The sequence below is a fragment of the Rhineura floridana genome, chromosome 7 (assembly GCF_030035675.1).
Source record: "Rhineura floridana isolate rRhiFlo1 chromosome 7, rRhiFlo1.hap2, whole genome shotgun sequence".
Taxonomy (NCBI): domain Eukaryota; kingdom Metazoa; phylum Chordata; class Lepidosauria; order Squamata; family Rhineuridae; genus Rhineura; species Rhineura floridana.
Genome location: NC_084486.1, coordinates 52,384,634 through 52,412,023, shown reverse-complemented (window position 1 = coordinate 52,412,023; position 27,390 = coordinate 52,384,634). Strand labels below are relative to the sequence as shown.

The following is a 27,390-nucleotide window of genomic DNA, read 5'->3' as shown; positions in this document are numbered from 1 at the left end:
TTACTCAGAAGTAAGCCCCACTCAGTTGAATGAGACCTGCACCCTTCTAGCATGTGTGCAGTGAAGTGTGAAAACAGGATTCTCAGTGGCCACCGGGATTTACCAGGGATTTAACCAGATAGATATTCAAAAGTCACAAGATCCCAATAGATTCGAAAGCTGGAAATGACAACTTTCCAACTCTTTGGAATTATTTATTTATTTATTAAATTTATACCCCGCCTTCTGCCCAAAAGGCCCTCAAGGCAGCTTACAAAAGAAAATGAACATAATAATACATCAATAGAACATAATACCTCAATAAAATACAATTCTCAAAATTAAATAACAATTCTCAAAATTAGATAACAAATAACATTATTAAAGCAAATTATTGAGCAAGTGACTGCTAACCTACTCACTTACCTGGGGGTAAGTCCCAACAATCTCAATAGGGCTTACTTCTGAGTAGACACAGAGAGTACTGCACTGCAACACTGCAGTATTGGCATTAATTCCCACTGTCCTTCCAAACTTCATAAAGTAACAATGCATGTCTACTCAGAAGTAAGTCCTATTGAACTCAATGCAGCTTACTCCCAGGTTTAGGATTGTAGTCCAAAAACGTTTAGGAAGATAGTCGCTGTCCACCTACAGTCGTAGCGGTTTATGGAAGTCTCATCTTTCCTGCTTTGATTGCCCTGCTGCTCAGGCCAAGGCCTGGGTTCAGGCCATTGTACTTTGGAGGAGGTGAGGTGGGGGGGTGTCTTCTTTCCAAGTCCCAAGACGTTCCAAACTGGTGAATTCGTTTCCTTCAAACCAGCCTCGATAAGTGGACAAGGGGCCCATTGCGTTTTGGGTTGCCGGAGAAGCGACCATTTTGAATCTGATCGATAATTTAGGATTGGGTCGGATTGAAGAGAATGCCTAAAGGTTCTGTACAATTCGGAAGCGTCCAGATAACAGTCAAATCACAGCCACCCCCTTAGCCCTGCAACTTCGGTTTGAAAGGTTTCCTTCGAAGGTAGAGCGCCTAAGCACACTTTGTGTCCCTTTAACTATACATCCCAACTCCCGGAGGCTTAAGCTCCCCTCCGCCGGAGGTCGCTCAGAGCTGAACCCTTTGTCCAGCAATCCAAGGAGGAGGTCGCCTTTCCCTGGAAGATAAAAGGAGTTGGCTGGAAGGGTAAGGGGAAACGGTTCTTAAGCGCGCCTTTCCTCGGCTTCTGTCAGAAAGGGAGGCTGCTGTCGACTGCGAGAGTTCGCATAAGGTTGACTGGCAGAAGGCTAAGGCAGCTGAATAACAGCAGTTCAACATGGGCAGCTTCTCCATCACTGCATTTCCATGCCAGGAAATTCTGACGTGCCTCATGCCAGATCAGATTATTTTCGTCCCTCAAACCCAGGATTAGGATTATCTACTTTGGCAGGATCTCTAGAAGAGGTATTTCCCGTTACCTGGTCCTTTTTGAACTGGATGTGTCAAACACTGCACCTGGGATCTTCCACGTGCAAAGCGTGGGCTCTCTGTTACTCGCTTAGAGTTCCTCCCTTCTGTTAAAGGCAGAAACGTAAAACAGGCGACAACCCTGTTTCGCCGCGGGAAGCATCGTTCGCTTGGGCAGCTGGCGAACACGCCCCTCGCTGCGCAGAGGCAGACGCCATCGCAGGAAAAGGGCCCGCCCTCTTCCTTTTTCGATTTTTCACCAGGCCAGCGGCACAGCAGAGGTCGATCGATCGCCTTCGGTCAGCCTTGTGCGGCTTTAGCTAGGCAAGCGCGGGGAATCCACAGGCGTCTGGGGGAATTTTTTTCGCAGCTGAGCATTCCATTCCCTCGCTCCTTTCTCTCGTCCACCCCCCAACTGGACCAATCCATCTGAGCAGCGTGCCTCGATTGGCCTGTTCCGGAGGTGCCTCGGGAGGGGGCGGGGGAGAAGCTCCGAGCTTGAATTGGGGAAATCCTTTCGCTCGCCCAGAAGGGCTACAGAGCCAATACTTTAGCTTTGCGGAAGGGGCGGCTCCCAACAGTTGATAGTTAACGATGAAAGCGTGGTAGGGGAAGAGAGGCAGGAAATCCTTGGTGTTGCTCTGTGTGTAGTTGTGTTGCTTAATTTCATTTAAAAGCAGCACCACGGCAGCAGAGAGTAACAGCAGATGTCGAAATGCGAGTGTGCCAGCGTGTGCGTGCGTTTGCCTAAGAAAGCAGGCTTTTACCCTGCATCAGCATCACTGAGACTTAGTTATAACTAGGTATGCCTTTTCTGTCTACTATGTATTTCTATAAATAAAGTAACTTTTCTTATTTTACTAACTAGCTAACTAGCATAATGCCCAGGTGTGGGAGTTAGCCCCATGCTTGGAGAGAGCAGAGACAAAGGGATGTCACCTCTCTCCCGGACAGTCAGAGGACAAAGGAGTGGAAAGGGCAGAAGGAGGAGGGGCAGGTAAGCTTCCCTAAAGGCGTCATAGTCTAGCGACAGAAGGAAGTCAGTCAGAGCATCACAGGTAAAAGGTAAACAAGCCTGTCCATCTGGAGGACCCTAGCTCTATCTTCCTTCTGGAGCACAAAGAAAAGAACAAAACAGGAGTTGCTCTTGCCCCCACTTCCAACACTTAGAACCGTGTTTACTAAAATCCCCTTATGGAATATGAAGTACAGGATGTCGTTCGATTCTTACATGTTAAGTTTTTCTGTTTTGTCCACTTGTCTTATTTCCAGTGTGGACACACACATACTACTGCCAAGCCTGAAATATTCCTTTGGGCTGGATTAGACCTTATCAACTTGGATGGGAAGAGGAACCAGCTGATTTTAAGACGTGCTTGCAAATGTCAGTGAAAGTTCCATTTAAATTAAAAGGGCTCAGGAGAAAGTTTCCCACTCTAAGCACATTTATACAAGTCAGTGCTTGTATATAGATTTATTTTGTATACAGCTGCATTGTGCAGCTTGATTCAACAAGACTTTTTATTGCATTCTTGCTTAAGTCAGCAGGATTACTTCAGTGTAAGTGGTTTGGGGACTTGCTCCTAACACTGGATTATTCCCAACTCTAGGATGGGAGTGGCTCCATCATGTTGTAGGTCACCCAGCATTTCATCAGAGCTCAGGGGCACTGGCCTGAATATATATTGTTAATGCCAGGTTTCAGTACTGTATATAAGAAAATATTACAAAGTGTTTCTTGTCATGTGCAGAGTGCCTTTCCCTTGTCCTTATGTCGAAGCTAATCGGTAAGAGTAGAATAGCTTCCACCAATACTAAGCAATAACACTTTATAGACATTTGGAAGGAAAGGGGCACAATTTCTCTGTAGGATTGATTCCCCAGGGCTCCACATCCCTGCAATTAGATCCTGCGACATAGTTCTATGGCTGGGTGTTTAAAAAAAATTAAATATGATCTATTTCTGCAGGGTACATGAAAAACAACTTACATCCCATCCTATGCATAGGCACAGAAGAAGCTGCTTCACAGCGAATCATACCATTGATCCATCTAGCTTGGTACTTCTACACTAGCAGCTCTCCAGTGTCTTTTTCCAGCTCTACCTAGAGATGCCACAGATTAAGCTCTGGGCTCTTTTGCATGCAGAGGATGGGGCAGTACCACTGAGTGATGGCCCTTCCAGTTCAGCTGAGGAGGATTTACTCCTAGGTAAACCAGTGTGGTGTAATGGTTAAGGTGTTGGACTACGACCTAGGAGACCAGGGTTCGAATCCCCACACTGGGTGACCTTGGGCCAGTCACTGCCTCTCAGCCTCAGATGGAGGCAATGGTAAACCCCCTCTGAATACCACTTACCAGGGTCGCCATAATTCGGAATCGACTTGAAGGCAGTCCATTTCCATTTTCAAACATGCATAGAATTGCAACGTTAAGTCTGGAATGCATCGCTTGTGAGTATTGTGAAAGTGGGATAGGGAGTGGAAGGAAATACATTTTAAATCAAAATGTACATTCTAGCCGGTATGGGGTTCATTTCTTCAGTAGACTTCCTCAGTTTTCTTATTCTAGAAGAGTCCTCTGGAGCTGCAAAGGATTTCTAGTTCAATGACTTATCAAATACATATTTTTGGGGCTGCAGTTTTGTTTACAAGATCTGGAAGGGGACAACATTAACTAAAGGCTGGTCATTTTGTCTGAGAGTCTGCTTGACAGAGACAGGATCACACAGTGGATAATTGCCACTTGCGGAGTCCATAGTTATATTCACTAACACAGATGAAACCAACACCTCACCCATAAACATGCACAGAGACATGGGCAATGGCAGAGGGGTGAGTGGGAATCCATTATTTAACATCTCCCTTCTTATATATCACAGATTGGTTACAGGGTCTTGAGGGGAGTCTCATTGGGGTTTAGTGATGTTGATTCATGTGCCTGTAATCCTGAAGCTGTTTGCAGTTCAGCTATAGAAAACATTGATAGATTTGGAGGCTCCATTTTCAAAAGGTTCCCAGCCAACTTCTTATGGGCAAAGGGGCAGTGGGATTCTTTAGCATATCTTAAGAATTTAGCAGCATCTTTTAGCTAGGAGTTTCCGGTAATCTGCCACCTTTTAAATGAAAACTTAAGTGTGACTTCTAGCCAACCTTTCCCTGTTATAGACACCTCAAAGAGACTGGGTGGGGGAGAGTTCTCTGGGACCTGATGCTGCATTCAAGACTTGGCCTAGTCTTAGTAATGGAATTGTGGTGGATGGAACCCAACTAACTAATAGGGGTGCCATTGTGGAAGGAAGAGTCTCTCTCACATATAGACATATCCGTGTATTTCAAACCACATGCAACTCAAAGTGCTGCTTTTTTAGATCTTTAAAGACTTTCATGTCTTAGCATCAAGCTACTTGAAGGACAACCTATCTCTATATGTACCAACCTATATATTAGGGTCTTCAGTGGTGGGTCTCCTGCAGATGCCCCCACCATCAGAGGTGAGTGGTGACCAGAGAGAAGGCCTTCCCAGTGGTGGCTCCCCAGTTGTGGAATGCTCTCCCCAGAGACATTTGTCTGGTATACTTGGTAGGCTTTTTGAGGCCAGGCAGAGAGCTTTTCATTTCCATAAGCTTGCAGACTGTTTTATGTTGCTTTGGTGTTCTTTAGTTTATGTTTTACTTGCATTTATATTTTATATTGTTTTATTATTTCTTGTAAGCCACCATAAGATGATTGACTGGCAGTATGATAATTCCTAAAACAAGCAAAATGCAATTGTTCTCAGAGGTACCTACGTGTCTGTCAAACTCCCTGGGTTTACATACTGAATGCCTATCGGTAAACATAATTAACTAGTGCTATATATTAGATGAACAAGCCAAAGGAACAAAGTTCCTTGCTTTAAAAAAAGGGGGTGAGCAACTTTTGTTGATAACATTACTAGAGATAATCATGAGGTCTAAGTATGTAACTACAATTGATTCCCTTAAAATAGGCAACCTTTTTGCATTTGAATTTTGAACATATTGAAGAATGGGACTGGAACTTTGCTAAAATGTCTTGTTCAGCACCTTCTTCCTTTAAGATGGGTGAGACAGCCTGCTCAGACAACAGATTTGGAGAAAGGGCAGCAGACTGTTAATTCTTTAGTTTACCATCTGTTTTTCACCACCTTGGGCAGCATCACCAGGATTGTCTGCCTCAGGCACAAAGAAGTTCTGGCCCATCTCTGTTCCCCCTCAAAATCTGAAAGGGCAACCCTGCCACCCTCCCACGCCAATTTTTAAGATGCTCACACTGAAAGGCCTTCCTTCACTGCTGATTTGCAAAGCAGGAATTTCTTCCTGCCCTGTAGAACAACACAGCAGCTTTCTGGCCTTTCTAAACAAGCTGAGGCCTTGGTTTTTTCCCCCCATAAAGTGAGATCAGCAGTGCACTCCAATACATGTCTACTCAGAAGCAAGCCCCACTGAGTTTAATTGAACTTACCCCCAAGTAATGCAGACTAAAACTGCTTTTTAGTTTAGCTTTTCCCATGCTGTTTGGGTGCCCAGACCACAATACTGTCAAGCCCTTTTAAATTTACAGGCATCCACCTTGAAACTGGCTGATAGCCCTGCATGAGGATTGATTTACATCAACATTTCAAACCCTTTGTATAGGATGTTTTCCTTTCAACTGGAAGAGCCGTATTGGTTCACTGTTATTACCACAGAGCTGTACACTTTCTGTACACGTGGCCTTCCACACTAACTGAAGAAGCAAGTGGATGCCACCTTTACAGCATGATGCATTTCACTTGTGAACTGCAGTTGTGCAAAGCAGCTAAAGCAACGATGCCATCAAAGATGAATGGACAGGCATTGCAATTTTCAAGTCACTGCTAAAAATGCCCTTTTGTCCAGCGGCTATCTGCAGATCCATGCAATTTCAGTTGTTTCCAATTTCTAGTGCATCCCCAGCCAAAAGTGGGACGGTGAGCACCTTAAACCATATTTAGTTAGAGTGGTAAGTGGCGGTAACGCAGCCGAAGCTCTGCTCACAGCCAAAGTTTGAATCTCCGGTAAAAGAGGTCAAGGTCCACTCAGCCTTCCATCCATCCGTGGTTGGTAAAATGAGTACCTGGCATATGCTGAGGGTAAAGAAAGGCCAGGGAAGGAACTGGCAATCCCACCCCATATATACAGTCTGCCTAGTAAACGTTGCAAGACATCACCCTAAGAGTTGGAAACGACTCGCACTATAAGTGCGGGGACACCTTCACCTTTACCTAAAGAACCAAAGAGATTACCTATCTTTTTGTTCTATGATTCCTGTGTCTTTAACAGTTGTGAGACACAGAGATATTCAACAGGTGAAGCTTTTTCCCTAGCAGGTGGATACATTAATGGGAATAGCATCTACTGAGGTCCACTTCTAAAAACCCTCAATGCAGACACCTGTTCCTGTGATCTCAGCCACATGCAGGAACCAACTTCTGACTTCTGTAGTACATTGACAGGCAATACTTCCTAATAACAAATAGCACAACCATAGTAGCTATTTTTGCACCTGTTGCACCATTTCAGACATTACTTCCTTCGCATGGCTTCTGTCACAGGGACACAAATGTACTGAGGGTTTTCAAGTGACTGAACCTGATCTCCAAAGGTGACGTTTCTTCCAGCATCTGCTCTCTGCTTATTACCACAGCTGTGAAAGACATAGAAGACCTGTCAGAAGTGAAACTATGACTTATCTCCTGGCCTGGCAATGTTTCCTTCCATAGCAAAGCAATGCCCTTATGATCTTGTTCTCAGTTATGCATTTTATAGACGTACAAAACCCCGCTTAACATGCAGATCACAAATGCACCTTGGATGCAATCCAGTTTCCATTGAAGTTAATAGTGAAACTACCATGAATGATACATAAATCAAGGTCGCAGCTTGACTTGGAAATGTATGCGACTGAAATCAGTGGGACCTGCTTCTGAACTGATGGCTGGAGATCTATATGACTGGGCCCCGTTGCCTATTCAAACCAGTCTGGGAGCAGAAACAGTATTCCAGTTTCTGCAACAGACCTCTGTTATCTGCAGTGCCCTTTATCAAGTCAAGTATGGTTCTACTTGCTTAGAATAGAAAATGAGAATGTTGAAAATCATTTAAAATCAAGGAAGAGCAGACAGACAAAACTCCAAAGTAGGGAAGTTCAAGGAAGTTGTTATCCCACCAAATCCAAATGCTGAAATTGTCCAGAGGAGAAGCTTGTTAAATAATTTATTGATTCATACAAAGTCTTTCCAACTGTAAGAGTTTGGAGCCAACTGAAAATCAAGTGATGCAGTTCTCTCTCCCTTATTCTCTCTTCAGAAAAAGAAAAGAAAGAAATTCAAAGACGGGGAAGATAAGTGAAAACATCCGAAGCCAAAATAAAAGAGGAAAGAAAAATGCCTTTTTTTACACTAGAAATATACATCACAAAAATCTGTAATTTCCTATATACAAAGTGGCTTAGCTGGAATCTGTGGAATATACAAAATGGTAACAAAATTTTGATTGTTAGGAGCAGGACAGCTACCAGAAGAGGAACGGTGAGGTGCAGTGGGTGCAAATATTAATAACAACTAAAAAAGGTAGCCGTCCTGAGTACAAAAATAATCCACCCCATCGGTCAGAAGCTCATTTACTTCCCAGTCATTTCCATTTATTTAAATAGAACATATTTTCTGGGAAGTAAGTTCCACTGAAAAACAAGGCTGGTTACTCAAAGCATAGTTACTCCAAAGTAAATCCCACTGAATTCAGTGGAATTTACTTCTAAGGAAATATGGCTAGGCTTTTCCTGCAGAGATGCAGCCTAGTCTTATCCAGGCTTACTCAGAGGTAAGGCTGATTGGGATGATTCTCAAGTAAGTGTGCTGCATCAGACTGTTTGTTGTTGTTATGTGCCTCCAAGTCGACCATGACTTATGGCGACCCTATCAATCAGGGACCTCCAAGAGCATCTATTATGAACTGTAGCCCAATCCTAAACACCTCAGCAGTCTTACAAGGCAATCCGAGTCATATCTACTTAGAAGCAAGTCCTCTTAAATTCAATGGGGTTTGCTCTTTAGGATTAGTATTGCAGCAGAAGAGAGTGTGTTCTTAGACATGTTTACTCAAAAGTATGTCCTGCTGAGGTCAATGGGACTTACCTCCACCTAAGTAGCCTGAGGGTCGCCGCTGAACTGAGCAGCAAAGCACTTCACGTTTGAACGGAACTACATTTCCCAGGTCAGGTGGTTTGGCTGCAACCCCAAGTCCATTTGCTACCAGCAATTTCTTTTACTTTAATCGGGATATGGGTTGTAGATGGCGGCTTTTATTTCCAAATTCAGAATGGGGTGAAAGGAGGGGGGAGGGGGAGAGAGAGGTGCAGAGTGGAAAATAAACCAGAGAAAATTACACCATAAAAGTTGGAAAGCTTTCTTTCGTTCTTCCTGTGTGCGCGCGCCTGCGCGAGTCAGCGACGCGAGTGTACGTGTTTCATAGACACTCGTGGAGCGAAAGGGGCGAGCCTGCCTTTCCATAACTTATTTTGTAAAAATATATATACACACATCATTTTCCCTACGTGGCGGGCTGTACAAGACGGCACTGCGGCCAGTCCCCGAGGCTGGCTGGCGTCGTCAGCTACCCTGCTTGGCCGGAGAGGACGGAAAGGGAGGGCAGGCGAGGGGCGATCGGGCGGGCGCGGGCGAGGCAAGGCGGGGCCGCAGTCACGACGGCTCCGAGGCGTTGCTGCAGGGGCTGAGCAGGGCCAGCGGCGCCGCGGCGGCGGCTTTGTGCTTCTTGAGGAGCCGCGTGATCTTCTCGTCGTCAGAATTGGGGTCCAAGGGCTTGTTGTACTCGTCGTCGTCCTCGTTCTCCGAGCTCTCCTTCAGCTTCTCCGTCTCCGAGTCGTGCTTCTTCTTGGCCGAGGCCATCTCGGCGGCGTGCCGTTTCCGCCACTTCGTCCTCCGGTTCTGGAACCACACCTGGGACGCAGAGCGAGAGAGAGAAATACACATATATATCTTTGGTCAGGCATCTTTGCAGTCTGTAGGGCAGAATTAACCCGGGGTAAATACCCCACCAACACTTCTTCGCCACTCACGGCTGTCAACTCGGGCTCGAATACCGGCTTCAGAACAGGCCGTCGCGCGAGGCACACAACCAACCCTTGGGACTGCGCAAGGGAAGCAATCCGGGTAACTACCACCCATTAGTTCCTATTCATAGTATGCAGGAGGCCAGATCCTCATTTCACTTCTGGGCCCAATAGTTCTTTGGACTACACAGAACAGGATAAACCCAGCAGGGAAGGTTTTGTATTTATAGGCACTACCACGGATTAGAAATTCCACTTTCACCCTGAACTGTGAGTAAATACGGTGGCTGAAGAGAACTGCGATTTCAGAAAACATAATTAAGGCCACATAGGATCCTATGTAGCCTAAGCCCTTTTGGAGTCAGGGAGATTTCCTTCTAAGAAGTAATTGCGCCCAGGTTTGCGTTGACCTTTAGTAAAAGAGGGTGTGTAATAGAGAGAGAGGACGCGTAGCGGGGAGTCACTCCTTGGCTATGAATCGGTTGCCCATCAGCAAGACTCGGCACAGAGGGAACGCTAACGTTTCACTGAAGCCGGCGGAACTTCTTCCCACCTTCACTTCTTTGGAATGGGACTCCACCAAGCCCACATTTTTCATTGTTAGTATCAGTATTATTTGGAAGACGCCCTTTTAGGATGATATCCGGGTTCCTAAGCTTCGGTGAGACCAACACCGATCCTAAAGACGTTGTGGGAGTAAGCACATTAGAATCAGGAGGAGTTACTTTGCAGTACTTGTCAAGAAACCATAGGTGTGCCTAGTTAGAGGTAAGCCCCCTCCCCGGCTCCCAAATGACTTTTTCCCCCCAGGGTTGCTGCCCAATGGCCAACCCATCTGTTTTTACTCAGAAGTAAGTCCCATTACTGTCAATGGGGCTTACTTGTACTCTGCAGTCTGCCCCTGTGCAGATCGTTCCGAGGTCAGTGGTGCTTGCTCCCAAGAAAGCGTGCTTCAGCTTCTGCCTTGAACAGCACAGTGTTAATGGCCCTTACTCCCTGGTACGTGTGGAAGGCAAGGGTAGGCAACCCGACACTCCAGATGTCGCCGGATGCCATCTCCCACCAGCCCTGACCACTGGCCATCTTGGCTGGGGCTGATGGGAGTTGTAGTCCAGCAACATGTGGAGGGCATCACGTTGTCTTCCCTGATGGACTGCAGCCTTTGTGCTACATTTTGTTCCTAAAATGGGGAATCCTAACCTTAATTCCCAGCCAGTTTCGCTGGGGCTGCAAACCCACAGATCAAGGTCCCCTCCTCCCAGAAAGAGCATCGGGCAAAGGGGAGACCAACCTGCCCCCCCCCATCGGCCAGAAAAGGAGCAGCTGCAGGGAACTTGCGTCCCTTCTCACTGCCAGAAAGGACAAACCTTTGGAAGAACTAGTGCTGGAGCTTGGTTTTTCTTCTTCCCTCCCAATCCCCTTTTCCTTTCCATCATGGTCATTTAGTTGTAAGCCGATTGGCGAGGATCCCATTATTACTGATTGGGTTTTTGTTTTTTGGCTGAAAAGAGGGCTATAAAATGCTTTAAATAAATATTGGCTAGATGCAAGTAATTTAGTTTAAAAGGCACATTCACACAGGCACCGACCCATCAAATATCCAACATCTGGGGGTCCAGCCGTCCCACTTATAGCCCACGTCTGCCCTCAAGGACACCCCCAACGAAACCTTCGCATCCCCGTGGGTGCACATCTCCGGCATCCTATCTTCAAGCACATCTTATGCTATTCCATCACTTCGCACCTAGTCCTGCCGGATACCTGCCCCACCAGCAACTCCAGCCGGGCTCTATCCCAACGCCATCCCCAAGGCACTCCCCTGGATCGCCCAGCTCTCGTCCCACGCACAGCCTAACACCATCTCCCACACCCGTTCACACCCCAGCCCTAAACTCAGCGAGAGGGGCAAGCGGCTGGCATACGCGACCACTTTCAAGTAACAAAGGCAGCGCCCTTGTTTTCCGTAGCACTTTCCACTAGATCACCTTAGGCTGCCGCCCACTCCCCACTTACCTACAAGCAAACCCCACTGAACTCAGTGAGACTTACTTCTGAATAAACCTACAGAGGATTGTGCAGTTAGGCCCATGCATGTTTCATTCTCTCCATACTTATTGGAACGTAAAGGCTGTTGAACTCCAGAGGGCTTACTTCCAAGTAAACCCGTGTCAGAACCATCTGCCAAAATCTCAGTCTCAGCCCCAGTGGCCAGGCTCCCCGGAACAACCTTTTGATGTAAAAACTAAACTTTATTTCATTTCATTTCTAGCATCTTGATTCTGGTATGTTTATGTGGGCATTTCACGGAAATCACTTAGTTTAACAAGGGACTTGTGAATTGCCCTGTCAGAATCCAGGAATATTCTGATGACCAGTTTTAGCTTCATTCAAATCTAGCCGTTTTTGCATGAAAAAAAGAGAAATTATTAGTTGCGGGGAGGATGGAATAAGCCTTCTGAGTTCCGTGAAGCCCACTCCAGAGTAAACGTGCATCGGGTTGCAGCTTCAGTTGTACAGACGTACGGTATAGAAAGCAAATGGCTAGGCCGCACAAAAGCGGGGGAAGTCTTGACAGGAGACATCTGTCTGTTTGCGTTAAGATTTTATTATTGCTCTTCTTCAACAATTGAGGAAAACTAGCATCTGAGGATGTTGTTTCTCCAGTCTTCACAATTACCCTAGGCCACCGAGTGCTCACAAATCAACCCCTCATATAGGGCAGTGGGACAAGATCCTGCTAAAATCCAGCCCTTGGGAAACCCTGCTGAAATCAAAAGGAAGCAAGATTGCAATGCTATGCACATTTATCCTAGAGTAAGATCTGTTGAACTCTTTTTTTAAAAAAAAAATTAATAAAGCAAAACCCAAAAGTGACCCTAATTCCAAATTCAGAATTCCTTTTGATAAAATCAGAAAACTCAATCTGCTGACACTTTTTGTTTGTTTTTAAAATCCAATATTGTACATAAACTAAGAAGATCATGGGTCTGTAACCCCCAAGCTCCACTGATCAAGGAACGATCCAGCCAAAATTAAACAATTGTGATGCAGTCCTATACATGTCTACTCAGAAATGAGCCACTCTGAGTTCAATCCCCCTCACGCCAAAGTCAGACTTCCTTGTGATAGAATCAAATTTTGACTTAATGTTGAAGAAAGCCGACAAGGGATTTAAAACGCAACAAATGCCTTAACTACACACAAATATTGTTCCATTAACAACTCTATAGATTTTATTTTAAAATGTTTTCATGTTAAAATGTTCTGCCTCGCTTTTTTTTAGGAAATGGGAAAAACACCTAGGAGACAAAAAGAAAAAAAGGCAGCCCCCACAAACCCCTTGTAAATGCAAATTCTTAAAATCCATTCCGCAACTCTGCTGAATTGATCTGGGGTGCAACCTTACCTACCGAATAGAGGTTCCGGGCCATCCTATTTGGGATCAGGTTGCTCATCTCTCTGACCTTCCTGAGAATAACTCCGACAGAACCCTTAAATAGATCCAGTAGGGCGCAAATGCACTGATTCCAATGTAATTTATTTGTAAGCAAGCCAGTTTAGGGCTGAGGAGCAAAGGAGGTTTAAATCCAGTGACCTTCGTCTTAACTTGTTTCGAACGTTTGAAAAATAAATTATAATTATTAAGTGTTCTATTTTGGTCTAGGAAAGACACTCAGTTTAAAAGAAACAGACGTAAAGCTGCGCGAGGTCTTAGGGCTGGAAAATGAAATGTAGCTTGACTATGGATTGTCAAGACAAATAGCCACGGGATGTTTCTTAACACTCCGGTCCTAGGTACACATATTTGGAAGCCTCGCCGATTTATTTCCAAGCCAAGGCGCACGCCCATATATCCACTTTACTGTAAAGCCTCACGGTACGCAGCGGAACTTACTTCTAAGTAAACATGCCGGGGATCGAGCCACTGAAATCAGCCCAGCTTCGGCGTCGACATTCTGAACAGTGCAGTCTTACTCAGGAGTAAGCCCCACAGAGTTCAGTGAGCCGTAGTCCGAGGGGAGCGTGGATGGGACCGCAGCCCGAAGGCTACAGCCCTGTCCCTATTTGCCTGCGAACCCAGCGGGGCTTACTTCTGAGTAGACCTGTATAGGATTGCACCGTACTCGTCTTTCACGGGCGGGGCCTCGGCCGCGCACACCCTCGCTCGTCGCGGCTCGGTCGGTGTCCGCCTCGGTGCCTCGCCCACGTCGCGAAAGTGTCCTTCAAAGGTTGCCTTACCTTGACTTGGCTCTCTGTCATTCCCAGCGAGTAAGCCAGGCGGGCTCTCTCGGGTCCGGCCAAGTACTTGGTTTGCTCGAAGGTTTTCTCCAAAGCAAAGATTTGCTGCCCTGAGAAAGTTGGCCGGGAGTGTTTTTTCTTGCCGTCTTTGTCCAAAACCATCCCAGCCTGGGCTGCAAAGAGGGATGAGGGGAAGGGAGAGAGAAAGAGCCCCATCAAGCCCCTGGAAAAGCGCCTGGATGCACAGTCTAAGCGGCCACCATCTCTCCGCCAGACTCTCCTCAACAGATTTCATCGGGTCTACCAGCATGAAATGCCGCCATACAGATCGCCAAGCCTCCCCACCCCCTTCTCGACAGAGGCCTGGCCTGACCGGGCATGTAGCCCTGCGACGGATCAAATGTCAAAGAGAGGCCGGAGGGGCCTTTTAAAGAAGCAGGGCGTTGAGGCGCGAACCTCTTCCTCCTCAATCTGGCCGGCCCGTCCGTTTCCTGAGGGCAAACCGGCCAATTTCAGTTGGCCTTCAGAAAACCGCTCCTTGTTTTCCTTTCCAGACGTAGTTGCCTCTTTGTGCAGCATTAATACACCGCCCACCCGGAAGGGCTCTTTTTGAGTTACTAAAAAGCCAAACCAAAAGAGCAGTCCCTTTCCCTAAGCGGAACGCTCCGCGTCTTGATCTGGGACGCGAGCCTTCGGGTCTCTGCTACAGAACAGAAAGACCACCCCAAGGCTCACAAAACCCCGAATAAATCCAATCCGACGTGATGAACTTTGGCTGGCTTTGTTCCGTATTTCAGGGGGAATGAGTCCTAGAACCTGTTGACAGCGCCGGAGCCCAGCCGTGCAACTTGCGAAGTAATAAAGGAGAGAGATTGCTCAAGCATGTGCAGAGCGCGGTTCACCCTGATGAGTCGTAGAGATCAGGGTTTTAAGCGGCTGGCTTCCCTGCCGACGTCAACCCTTGGCACCTCTCTCTCTCTTGGAAATGACCAGGAATAGAGAGTTAGTTAAAATCAATTGCCCCCCCCGTGTCCTCTCCTCCGATATCTAACCCCCTTTCCTGCTGTTTTTCTGGGATTCACCTGTTCGCTCTCCCCTCCCCCCTTAACCCGCAATCAAACCTTACCGGGACAGGCGAGCCGGGGGTCCCTCCAGGGCGATCCCTGCATTACTCCGGGCCAGAAAATGGGAGGTCGGCCTGGCAGCTCGGCCAGGGGTTTGGGGTACCTGGAAACGGCCGCCGGGTTGAAATACATCCCCGCGGCGGCGGCGGTGGCCAGTCCGTTCAGCCGGGGCAGGCCGGTGAGGAGGTTGCCGGCGGCGGCGGCAGCGGCGGCGGCGGCCACGGGCCTGCCGAGGATGTCGCTGATGCCGTGCGGCGTGCCCAGCGGGATCTGCGCGTTGAGGCCGCCCAGGGCGGGCGCCTTGAAACCGGTCGGGTTCTGCAAGGCGTAAGGGAAGAGCGACGTCTTCATCTCGGCCATGTTGTGCAGCGCGGCCAGCGGCGTACTGCTCAGCACGAAGGCGCCCGGGCGGTTAGCCTCCATCTGCCCCACGGCTAACATTGGGGAGCATCAAAGAGCGGGCGGCGGCGACGGGGATCGATCCAGGCGGAGCGAGAAGAGGAGCCGGGGCGGGTAAGTGCGAGGGTGGTCCGCGGGCTGGATGGCTGCGGGGAGGCAGCGACACGCAGCAAGGGCCGCAGGGGGCCGGAGGGAGAAGAAGTCCAGAAAAGCCCGCGGCTCCCCCTTCCTCGCTCTCGCCTTCTGCCAAACTCCGAGAGAGCCGCAACAAGCCGTGGCAAAGTTTTGCTCTCCTCCGCCTCGTCCCGCGGCGCTGCTGCTAACGCGGATTGAAGCTGGGGTGACGGCTGCGGGTGCTGGCTGGCTCGCCCAGGGCCCACAACAGCCGCAACAACTCAGGGCGGGAAGTTTTCCGGCCAGAGGTGGAGGAAGAAAAAGGCGTGGCGACCGGCAAAAAAGGCTGCGGAGGAAAAAAGGCGATAAAGCCAAGCTTGGTCGGCTCCGGCGTCTCCTTGGAACGTCACCTGACAATCGCTTGGATTTTATGAAATCATTTTCTTTTTCGGTTTTGCTCTGGAATGGAAGTCCTCTTGCAAATCGGAAGGGTGGAGAATGAGGTTGGACTATATTTTTTTCCCCGTTTTATCCCCCCCCCCATGTATTTTTGTGGTTCTTTCTAAGCAGAGTTTCCCTCCCTGTGAAATTGACTCGGCGCTGAAGTCCCGGCGTCGGACAAGATGCACTGATAACCCCGCAGCCACCTGCCACCGGCACTCACTGATTGGCCGAGTTTTCTTCCGAAGTCGCTGCTATTGGCCAATGGATTGGCATCCCGGTGTCCCGCTTTGCATCCACGTCATGGAAGCGTGTGTTGGGAAGGGGGGGGAGATCAGAAAATTGGGAGGGGGGAGGGAAAGAGCAACATTCAATGAAGGTTCTATTATAAAGTCGAGAGACTTTAAATGGCTGTAAATTCACCCGCTGATTTATCTTTCAAACGACTAAATAAATCCCGCTGAATGGGAGTTTAGTTAGGCATAAGGATTTTGTCCCCCCCCTTTTCTTTTTTAAGGAATTGGCGAAAAGATATGAGTACATATTTTATATTACTGTATCCTATTCCTGCCGATCAGCAAGAAATCACTCCCCTCCGTTTCTTATTTTCTAACGTTGCGCTATAATGACAATTGGGCTTTACAGTAAGTGACTGAGAGGAATGAGGAAAGGCGCGGAGAACAGACCTTTTCGTCTCCCAAGAATTGTCCGCCCTCTCGGTTTCCTCACCCAAGCGCGTGGAGCACGCCAGGAGGGCCATTGAGGCGCGGCTGGGGGGTCGTCTTTCAGCTCTCTTAAGGCCTCCGGCGGAGATGCTTATCTCGGTGTGACTGCCGCGTCTCTTTATGGCCCGAGCTCACTTCTGATCTGCGTCCGTCTTATCTAGCAAAAGGCCTTTAAAAGCAGAGCTCGTTTCCCGATTGCCTGGACTCTTGTCACCGAGGTGCCGGGACACCCCTCTGCGCGCTTTCCGACTTCAGAGCTTGTAAAAAAGGAAAAGAGAAAAGGCCACTGAGAGGTCTGCAAGGTTGGGACTGGTCCGTGACCAACCGTCAGCTAGCCCAGCCCGATCCTTTCATGTGACGGGCAAACAACCTCCTTTCTCACTGGTCTGTGAATCTCCCCCTGGCCGTTTCTTTTTCATTTGAAAGATGCAGGTGCAACTATACCAGAAAACCTTCCTAGGTAATTCGTGCTAGTAGCCAGCCACCAACCAGAGAAAGCATCTCGAACACGGGCAAGTTTGACACAAAATTTATTTTGACTTTAAAAAATAGGGATTTTTTAAAATTTAAAACGGGGAAGAAACAGTTTCCTACATCAGTTCTGAAACCACATGAGCACGCAGTACCAAGCGCTGAAAATGTCTATTCCAAGGCATCAATATATATCACTATTTCTTTTTAAAATGACAATATCCATTTCTGAAAGTAAGTCTGAGGTAAATAATTACAACCTATTTAAAATGAATGTATTCGGAATCAGGAAGATGCTTCTCAATCATTAAAAAAAATCAAAGTGGTAGAATAGTGTCGAGACATGTTTTTGAAGAAGTTTGCTTGTTAAACTCGTACCTTATTTGTCAAACGAGTAATTCCCCCCGTATCTTATTATTCTGAAGTTTAGTACAGTATATGCTCCTATCGTGGGACAATATTCCCACTAAAGAAAAAGAGCTGCATCCGTAGTGAAGACAGGATTGTGGCAGACCCAGACGGTTTTGTAAATCGAGCTTTCAGATGACCACGCCGTAAATCCTAATTAGTTGGACTATACCAGTTCTTCATGCTATATGCGCGATTAACAGGTGTAAAATATGTTTTTAAGACGTTTTAGAGTGCTTTAGTGTTTTCTTTGCCGCCCTGGGCTCCTTCTGGGAGGAAGGGCGGGATATAAATTTAATAAATAAATAATAAAATGCGGCGCGAATTGCATCCCTTACAGTGCATATGTTTGTATGCTTTTCCCTGGAGTGAAAACTGAAAATCCAAGACACGTGTCTTGAGAAGTAAGACGTAATCACCACTATCGCTTGTGCTCTTTGATTTGCGCTCACCGTCCTATTCCCCAAGTAACTTGGCCAGGATTGGAGTGTATTTTTACTCTAGCATTCTTTTGACAACCATCTACTTGGAAACAAATCTCGTTCCGCCGCCCCCCTCCACTATCATTTTCTTACAATTGCAGCTTTAGAAACGTTATTTTAAAGGTTTTACTTGAAAATAAATATGCTTTCCCCCCATGTCCAACTAACCGAGCGTTATTATATCTGCAGTTCCAAAAAGGTTATTTTAAATATGCTTTTTTGGCGCTAGCAAGGAAGCAAGTACAGCTTTCTCAGATACGGGAGGAATCTGCACGCGCCTTTGGAATTCACAGTATCGATCCCCCACGAGGCCTTCTTGGAAGATCCGACGTTGTCCAGCCTGGAAGCAAACTTCTTGCCCGGCTGGTAAAGTCAGCCCCTCCAGAGATGGCCCGTTTTCTCTTCTTTCTCTTCCACCCGACGCAAGGACAGCTACCTTACGAATAATTCCAAGGAACTGCCAGTTAAACCTTCTCGGATTTCTCTTAAGGTCCTGGTCCTCTGGAGGTCTAAGAAGGCGGCCCAAACTCGGCCCAGGAAAGTCGAAGGAGCCGGATTGCAGTTCCTCGGCGCTGTGAATGGAACGCCGGGGGAAACCCACCGATTTCGGTGGGACTCCCCCCATTCAAATCCATACGATGGGGAATTGGGGGGAGATGGTCGGGCGGATAGGCCAGCTCCGAAAACCCACTGGTGGGATTTGCTCCGGGGGGTTGACTTCCCTTTCCCTCCCCCCCAAGGTACAGCCCGAACCCTTCCCTCCATGCTCGATTTGCGTGTGCGCGGCGACCTCTTTTGCTGTGCAAGGCTGCTTTGGACAACGTCTACGCTCTTTGGGGGAAAACGAATCCTGCTGATAAACGCGTATTGGGAAGTCACGGAGGACTTGGGCGAAATCTTTGGAAGGAAATGTGTATTTCTCAACGTTTATGCCGACGTGCGTTTTCTCCCTCACTAACCCTAACCCTAACCCTTGGCTTTGGTGGACTCTGGCGGGTCCCTGCTGAGATCGCCTTCCCTCTTCCCGTAGGCCTAGCACAGGCCAAAGTGAAAGGCCTCCTTGGAGGTCTGAGGCTCTAATCCCTGGGGCCGCCCTCTGGCCTCCCAGCAGACAGGCACCCGCCTTGGGCTCTGGCATCCCGCCTGCTGGCTGCTCCCAGGAGGCCCAGGGCGGTTGGGGCGGTGGAAGACGGGGCAGCGAGAAGGGCAAACAGCCGGAGGGAAAGGGGCCAGAAGCTTCCCGGCCTTCAAACTCAAGCTCGGATCCAGGAGCGAATGGCACTCTCCCGGCTAGCTGGGCAGATGGCAGATCTGGGCACCCCGTTCTTCGCAAGAGCCTGGAAAGGCGGTAAAAGGAGGGGCTTCCCCAAGAGAAAAGGGGTGCAGTGGGGTGCTAGAAGCTCGTCCTGGTGAGGAAGAAAGGCGACCCGCTCGCCTGCTCCTCGGGCTCGGTGAGGCTGAACAAGGCGCCCGCACTTAAGCGATGACTCCCACAGGTGGCGAATCTTGCTCTTCTGTCAAAAGCAAACCCAAACAACCGCCCACCGCGCCGTATGTGCAGGCGAGGCAAGGGTAGGCTTTCCTGACACTTTCACGTGAGCGCAGGGGTTTAAGTGTTTGGAGCCGCGAACCCGCGAGCAGGCAAGAAGCCCCGCGAGGGCAGGCAGCGGCGGAGCAAAACGCGGCGGTGAAGGACGCCCCCCCCATTCCCTAACCCTTCCGAGACGAGGGAAGGGCGGTGCAAAGATGGGGAGACGAGAGGATGGCCCCGGAATCAGTCCGGGGTGGCAGAAAGCCGGTTCTCACCCCAGTCATGATGGACGATGGAAGTCATGAGAGGTAGTTAATCATCCCGGAGTCAAAAACTCAGCCCGAGTTAATCAACCCGGAGTGAAAAAAAAAAGCATGTATGCCTTTGCCAAAAGAGCCCTCAAAGGCCCGCTTCCCGGCAGGGCACTTACGTTTCCCACTGGGCTTTATTGCAGAACCTCCATGAATTTCAGAAGCCCACTTTCAAATATACACTTATCAGGAGGGTTCCGTTTTAACCCCCTCCCTTATCCACATGGGTGTAGTCTTCTGGAGTCCTGTGTGTGTGTGTGTGTGTTGTTTTAGACCTGTTACTTTAGGGAACAGAGTCCCAGCCAGGTCCCTATGTATGAACAGATCAGCATGAAAGGGGAGCCTGCTAGCCACTGAAAAGAGCCCTTGTCCTTTTGTGCTGATTGGAGTCAATCAGCCACGGAGAAGACTCTTCTCAGTAGTTATCACACAGATTCCCCTTTCATGCTGATTGGCTTCTAGGAACCTCAGACAACAGGGAGAGTGGGGAGGGAAAGTGGAAAACGGGACATGGCTGTGAGGGGATGCAGTGTGACTACCATGAAGGGACCCTTCACGTCTGAATTTGCCACTACAGTACTGTCTATCCACCAGGCCAAGTAGAGGCTCCCCCTGCTCATTCTGCTCTCTGTTCACACAAGCCAAAGTGAGCTCATGTGAGACTTGGGTTCTGCTTTTCTAGAGCAACTCTGAGTCTGCTTTTCTAGAGCAGAGTTGCTGTGTCCTGCTCATTCTGTATCATCTTCCTTTTCAGTTCCTTCCCTGCCTACCCAGGTCAGTTTGAATGCACTCACTTTCTCTCTCACTCTTTCTCTCCCCCCAAGGTAGAATGAAAGTAACAGGAAGTCACACCCGCACCATACATTTCAAGCACATGCCCCCCCCAAGAATCCTGGGAACTGTAGTTTACCCCTCACAGAGCTATAATGCACATCACCCTTAACAAGCTACAATTCCCAGGATGCTTTGGGGGGAAACAATGTGCTTTAAATGTATGGTGGCGGTGTGACTTAAACTGTGTCACTCTTTCCAGCACTCAAGCACATAGCTGTTTGATTGTGCTTGTATATAATGTACATTGCCCTGATATTTCTACATGAGTCGCTGGTATATAAATAATTTTATAATGAAATAATAAGAACATGGGGCAGGGATCCTTTTTCAGCCCGAGGGCCCCGTTCTGTCATAGGGACCTTTCTGGGTACAGCATGTCAGTGATGGGTTAGGCTAGAGGCAAAAGTGGGCCGAGCCACAGACGTGACTCTTGTCACACCAGCGGGCCCCATCCAGGTCACAAGGAGGGCAGCTCTGCAACCCTCTCTACCACATCGGCCCCTACTTCAGTGCTGGTCCAAGACATTTTGCTGCCTGACGCTGAGTCCAGAGTGCATCTCTATCCTCCCCCCCCCCCCAGGTTGCTTCACTCACTTGCCTGGCTGAGCTGACCCTGCTTGTGCCTTTGGAATCATATCCCCCAAAAGCTTGTCCTGCCAGCTTATTGCTGTGACTCCAGACGACACAAAAGAGCCTTTGATTCAAGGAGACATCCTGATTTGTCTTGGCTGACTGTTAAGCTAAAGAATTACCCTTCGCCATAGGGGTAATGATCAAGCAATTGACCGTGACATAATGTCACCGGGCTCACATGACCCCTAGTGTGTGTGCACAGGTGCATGCCTAGGTTGGATAAGAGGCTGCCACAGGGAGTGGGAAGTCTGTGCATACCTCCAACCCCAGCATCCTTCTGCTCTGTTCAGTTATATGAGCTCCAGAAGGACTTCCAGCTCAACTGTTATATTCTTCAGACATTTATTTAAAAGTCCCTAGTCAGTGGGACTTTTCTTTGTCTATATACTTCATCTGGTTTTATGTATTACATTTATATCTCACCTCTCCTCCAAGGATCTCAAGGTGATGTACATGGTTCTCCTCACACAACCCTGTGAGGTAGGTTAGGCTGAGAGAGGGTGACTGGCCTGAGGTCAGTCATGTTTTATGGCCAAGTGGGGATCTGAATCTGGGTTTTCCCCCATCCTTGTTCAGCACTCTAACCACTACAGCAGCTCATCTGCATTAAATGAAACGCCTCCTGGCTCTAAGGGAGTTTCCAGTGGTTGGATTCCACACGGATGGTAATGCCAAATCCAGAAGTAAAACAGGAAGTATCCCATGGAAGAATTGCCTGTTATCCTAAGAATTTCAAGTTATCCTGAAAGCTGGAGCCACCACTGCTGTATGTGACTGACACTTGACAGTTTCTTTCTAAAATCTCTCGTTCTGATTTCACTAGTATGTTTGTAGCATGAACAATCAACAATGAGATGAGCACAGTTGACACTGAGCTTCTGTGGATCCCCAGAGTCAGTGTGCCAGTGACTTACAATCACGCACAGATGAACCCCAATAATATCACCCAGAAACATCCAAAGAGATTCTGCCCATCTACTGATCTGAAACCCAGAATCCACATTAGGGCAAAACAAAATAATGTGCTGTGTTGCAAGATTTTGAGTTCTCCAGAACTCTTCATCAGGCTAGATGGTGAACGAAACAAGGGCAGGGGGAAGAAAGTTGGCTGATGCTGGAGCCATGGATGGAGCTTACCTTAGTCACGGTCTGAAGAGGGAATGCGGACATGCATCTTAATATTATGATCCAACTATGGACCAACACAGCTCCCTTTACTTTTGACCTTTATTTAAAGAAACCCAATTATTTCTTGGTACACCAGCCCTGCTCTTCATAGAAACTAGAGTGGAAGACTTTACCAAACATTTCTTCCACAACTGTGCTTTTGTAACCAGGGCATTTTTTTAAAAAGATAATCAGTATGATAATGAAACTCACAATCCAATATATTAATTTTGTCCTCTTAGGTGCCTGTGAGTTTCCATGTGGTTAACACCTTTCAGAGTCCAATAGATAATTTATATGTCATCAACAACACTTGTTAATTGGGTATTCGTCCTGTTTATTGACTTGCTCTTGTTGAATATCCCCAACTATTCTGTGAAGAAATATATGTCTCATCTCTTTCCAGACCCATGGCCTGATCCAAGACACCTTTACAGGACTGCTTTACATGTTTGCCTTTGGCACTTCTTTCATTAGGTGGAGATTCATGAAAGAGAACCAGCATCATTGCAAAGTCTGAAGATTTTCCTTGTGACAAACCAGAAAACTTTTAAAGTGTCATCACATCTAAGGACCCAGGCTTAATTGGCTTGTGGATCACATGGTAAGGCTGCAAGCCTAAGAAAATTTCAATCAATGAAATTTATTTCCAAGTAAACCTGCACAAGATCAAGCGGCAAGGATCGTAAGCCTAGCTAGACTAAGGGCAACATCCAAGCTCCCTTTCCATTTTGTGCACCAGAATGCAGAAGAGATCTCGTTTCAGAAGACCTTCCTAATTTCTGGGCTAAGTGACATTTGATGTATAGCACGGTCCATTTCAGTATAAGATTTCTGTTTGTTTCCCCCATGTGCTTTGGGAGGGCAAATGGAAGAGATATGTGAAGGGTGAACTTCCCAGTTTGATTTTGGATTACAATCCAGGGCCAGGTGAAGCAATCTCCAATATAATAATGATATCCAAAATGTCAGCTGCAATGGGGAAGGGGGGGGAGAGAAAGTTTTGAGTTGAATGTAATGGAGATATTTGACAGTATAATGATACATCACTCTTTTACAGGCATTTATTTTTTATCAATTATTATTACTGCTGTATTAATTATTACTTAATGATTGTATCGGTATAGTTTCCAAGTCTGTACAGTTTATATTGCCTACAAATTCAGAACACTCAAGCAACTCTATACGAGATAAAATAAACTGTACAGACTTTGAAATTATGCTGATACAGTCATTAAGTAATAACTGCACTCTGCTGAAATATGAGAGGCCACATCTGTATTGACATTCCGCCAGCTTTTGAAGATGCACCTGTTTACATAGGCATTCCCTTGAGGCTCCTGTTTTAATTGCTGTATTGTTTTAAAGGGATTGCTTTAGTGTATATTTTAATTATGGGTGTTTATATTTTAATGTCGGTGTAATTTCTCTTTATTCTTTGTGAACCACTGAGAACCCTATTTTGGCAGCAGCATTAGGGAAAGGGCTGGAGTTCAGTGGTAGAGCATCTGCTTTGCACGCAGGTGGTCCCAGGTTCAGCCATGGGCATCTTCAGGCAGGGATGAGAGAGACCTCTGCCTGAAATCCAGGAGAGCTGCTGCCAGTCAGTGTTGATAATATTGAGCTAGATGGGTCAATGGCCTGGCTCAGTATAAGACAGCTTTCTATTGTATATTCCTGCCACACAGTATAAATATTTAAATAAATAAAATAATTAACCAGTAATGTGGACATTGGAGAGTTAACCTTAAAAAAGACCTGAGTCTAGGAAAGTTCTTATTTCCATGAGTTTCTAATGCAAACATGGGAATCCTAATGAATCAGAACCATATCAAAACGTTCTAATTGATGAGGACTAGCTTTTCAATGACGCAATTGCAAGACTGTAGGAAGCACAGACTTTCTTCCACCTGTATAAATTGTGGTTACACATGGTGTAGAGTCATGTAATTACATGGAACAGATTCATGATTACATAGTACATATTAATTTAATTACATGGTATAGATTTATGATTTCATAGTTTAGATTGTATATGTATACTGCTGCAGTCCATTTTTATTACAGGCTCATGAATATGATATTTAGGAATGAGAAAAGTGAATGGCTATCTTCAGCATTTTTGAAGATGTTTACAGGTCTGCCACTTCTTGTTTTGTTTTGTTTCTGTATTCCAATACAACTATCCTGAAGTCTACAATTTACATTTCTGGAAACTTTATCATTATGAGCTTCACCTGTGTATATTGAATTTAGCATTAATGTCCCTTCTGAAGTTTGATTTTGTACAATTAAGACCTTGATTCTAAGTTTTATATTATGGTCTTTCAGAGTTATCATTGAGATACTTTTACATTTTTCATTATGGACACCTGAAAGTAGATTCCTCAGATCTGTCCCTGTACACATCACCAAAAGTAGAGTGTGGGGGTTGTGAAATATTGTTTTTGTATTCAAAATATTGCCATTATTTATTTTTTATACAGTAAATTTGAGCAAAGATCAAAAATATACAATGCTAAGATTGGCTGTTAGATACTTAGGCTCCCTTACTATAGCCACATCTTGAACTTAGTGGGAATTACTGATGAGTAGACACAAATAGGATTGCACAGTCACTCTTTCTTTTTACTGAAAATGTTCCAGGCTGCTGATGTTTGCAACTCCATATGATCCCCGCCCCCCCATTGCAGCAATGCTATGATCTTTCTTTCAGTAGCAAAGAGCCAACAGAATCAATATAAGAGTGCCAATGATGCCACCTGCTGGGTACCTGCATACACTGCAGTAGCATCCTGAAAAGTGAAGATTTAAGACCTTTTTTTTTTTTTGCTTAATGCCAAAGTTTTTGCTAGATTGTTTGCTGTGTGCCTGTTGGCTAGTGATAACACAGGCATCCAGTCTAATGAAAGGTGCTGGGTCCTACTGTTATTCTGCAGAAATGCCTGGTGTATATCTACTAACATTAGAGATCAAAAGAGCTTCCTCTACAAACTACTCCTGGAGATGAGAGGAAGGTAAAAAGTACTGCATTGTTCATAGCCTATGGAAGGAAGACATTGAAGAGGTGCTGCCTTCCCTAGCAAGGTTTGTTTCTGGGGTGGATTTTCTCTGATAATCCCAAATGTCCAAGACCTCACATAGTTAGCCTGCATGGGGCACTTTCTGGCAAGTATAACATGTGTGCTGTCCTTAGCCAGGCAATCCATTAACCAATGTACCCTGGTTATGGATGGCTCTTGAGCTTTTTGAACAGAAGTTTGTTCATCCCCACCCCCACCCATCTCAGACTACCTTCAGTCTCTCTGAGCTTGCGCATGCCTACAGAGTCAGTAGCTATGAGAGCTTCTCTCTTTTACAGGGAGGGGTTCTTCCTGCCATGGCTCTAGCTCTTCCCCCTTTCCAAGCACTGCAGAATGTTCCCATGTTGAAGGTGATCCACTTGGATTCATTGAAGGCCCCAGGCAGCTATTATAGGCTGCCCTGTTTTGCTTTCCAACAGGTTTTATTGTTGTTTGCTCTGGCTAAGATACGGCTGCCCAATTTGTGGCCCACTATTCTGAAGTCCATATCTCACCAGCCACATACCCCCATAAAAACCATGGTGATATTATAATATGATGATATTATAAACCTCCCCTTTTTTGCTGTCTGCCTGGGACTGCTATGTGTGTGTGTGTTGACTACAGCCAGTGGCGGCTGATGGCTTCATGTCAGTGGGGCAGTAGAATCTGCTCTGGGTTTTAGTCTGAACTTTCAAGGTGCTGAAGCATCTTGGGCAGCTTCTTGAAGGTTTGGCCTAAAACCTGGATTCCACTGCTCCACTGACATGTAGCCAACAGTCATCATTGCCTTTATGGAAAGCAATTTATTATTATTATTAGTGACAGGGAAATTCATTGAAAAGTGTGGAATGAACAAATGATTAAGGGGAAGAAGTATAAACACCCTGAAAGCAGTGGAAGCTGATGGCTCTGATGTCAGTGGAGCAGTAAATTCACTCTGGGTTTTAGTCCTTGGAAGTTCAGACTAAAACCTGGAGTGGATTTCACTTCCCCACTGACATGGAGCCACCAGCCATGACTGTAGTTCATGGCTGTTAAGCTAGATGGATAAGCTTTGCAAGCCTTGGGTAAGCCATGTATTCCCCCAAGTCAAATTGGGACAAATTTGTTTGCGTTCCAAATCACTCTCTCTCTCTCTTCTAATGAGAGAAGGCTACATGTAATCTCCCCTATTAAGATATATGTCAGTGTTCTTTTTGTAATCCAAATGAAGAAATAGTTTGTCCTCATTTTAATTAGACTGATGTGCTTTGCTGCAAGTCATTAGCGCTCTAAATAGGTTCCTTTCTTACTGATAAACTATAGAGGGGGTTTCAGGAACAAATTGCCAATAAATAGAGAGCTGGCTTATAGCCTCTATTGATTCTCGCTTGCTGAACTGCAGAGAGGTGCTTTGTTAGGCTCCCTGAATGTGCAGGCAAGGTAGAAATAAAATTAATGAGCCTCCTTCTGAAAAGAAGGTGGCCTGTTGAGGCTTCTGTTTGCCAAGACTACACTCCTAAGCAAGTTGCATCAATAAGTGTGGGAGCAGTGGAGAAGAAGTTCCCAGGCACCACCCTGTAGTCTTCTTGCCATGTTGACCTCCAAGATGACACAGGTATGTGCACCAGCACTGCACAGTATGTCAACACCATGTGTGTTCCTTCTTTTTCCATCTCACTATTAACTGGGTATATTATTGCGGATTTATAAAGCACATTCAATTTTTTAGGCACTGTAGAAAGGCTACCATGCAGACATGCACAGAGCAGTCTCTGCCTGCCACAGCTTTACAATAGAATATACATGACACAAAAGGAAAAAAGGATGAGGAGGGAAGAGAAAAACAAGTAAGGGCCTAATCATGTTTGATGTTGAATGTGTTGCCTGCAGCATTATTTGAGGTTTTAAAAAGTGTAATAGCAAGTAG

General features: G+C 46.6%; 1 protein-coding gene across 2 annotated transcripts; it reads right to left on the bottom strand.

Annotated features, from left to right (window-relative positions):
- Positions 1-7,589: 7,589 nt before the first annotated feature.
- NKX6-2 (NK6 homeobox 2) lies at positions 7,590-15,999 on the bottom strand. Of its 2 annotated transcripts, XM_061635623.1 has the most exons (3): positions 14,903-15,999; positions 13,777-13,949; positions 7,590-9,424 (listed from the first exon to the last, which is right to left on the bottom strand). In XM_061635623.1, the coding sequence occupies exons 1-3, from the start codon at positions 15,339-15,341 to the stop codon at positions 9,167-9,169; spliced, it is 870 nt and encodes a 289-aa protein (XP_061491607.1). In that variant the 5' UTR covers positions 15,342-15,999; the 3' UTR covers positions 7,590-9,166. The 2 variants fall into 2 exon arrangements, 1 of the variants encoding a protein (XP_061491607.1); XR_009763987.1 differs by lacking the exons at positions 13,777-13,949; positions 14,903-15,999 and adding an exon at positions 9,544-10,116 and having other exon boundaries at positions 9,336-9,424.
- Between the last annotated feature and the right edge of the window lie 11,391 nt (positions 16,000-27,390).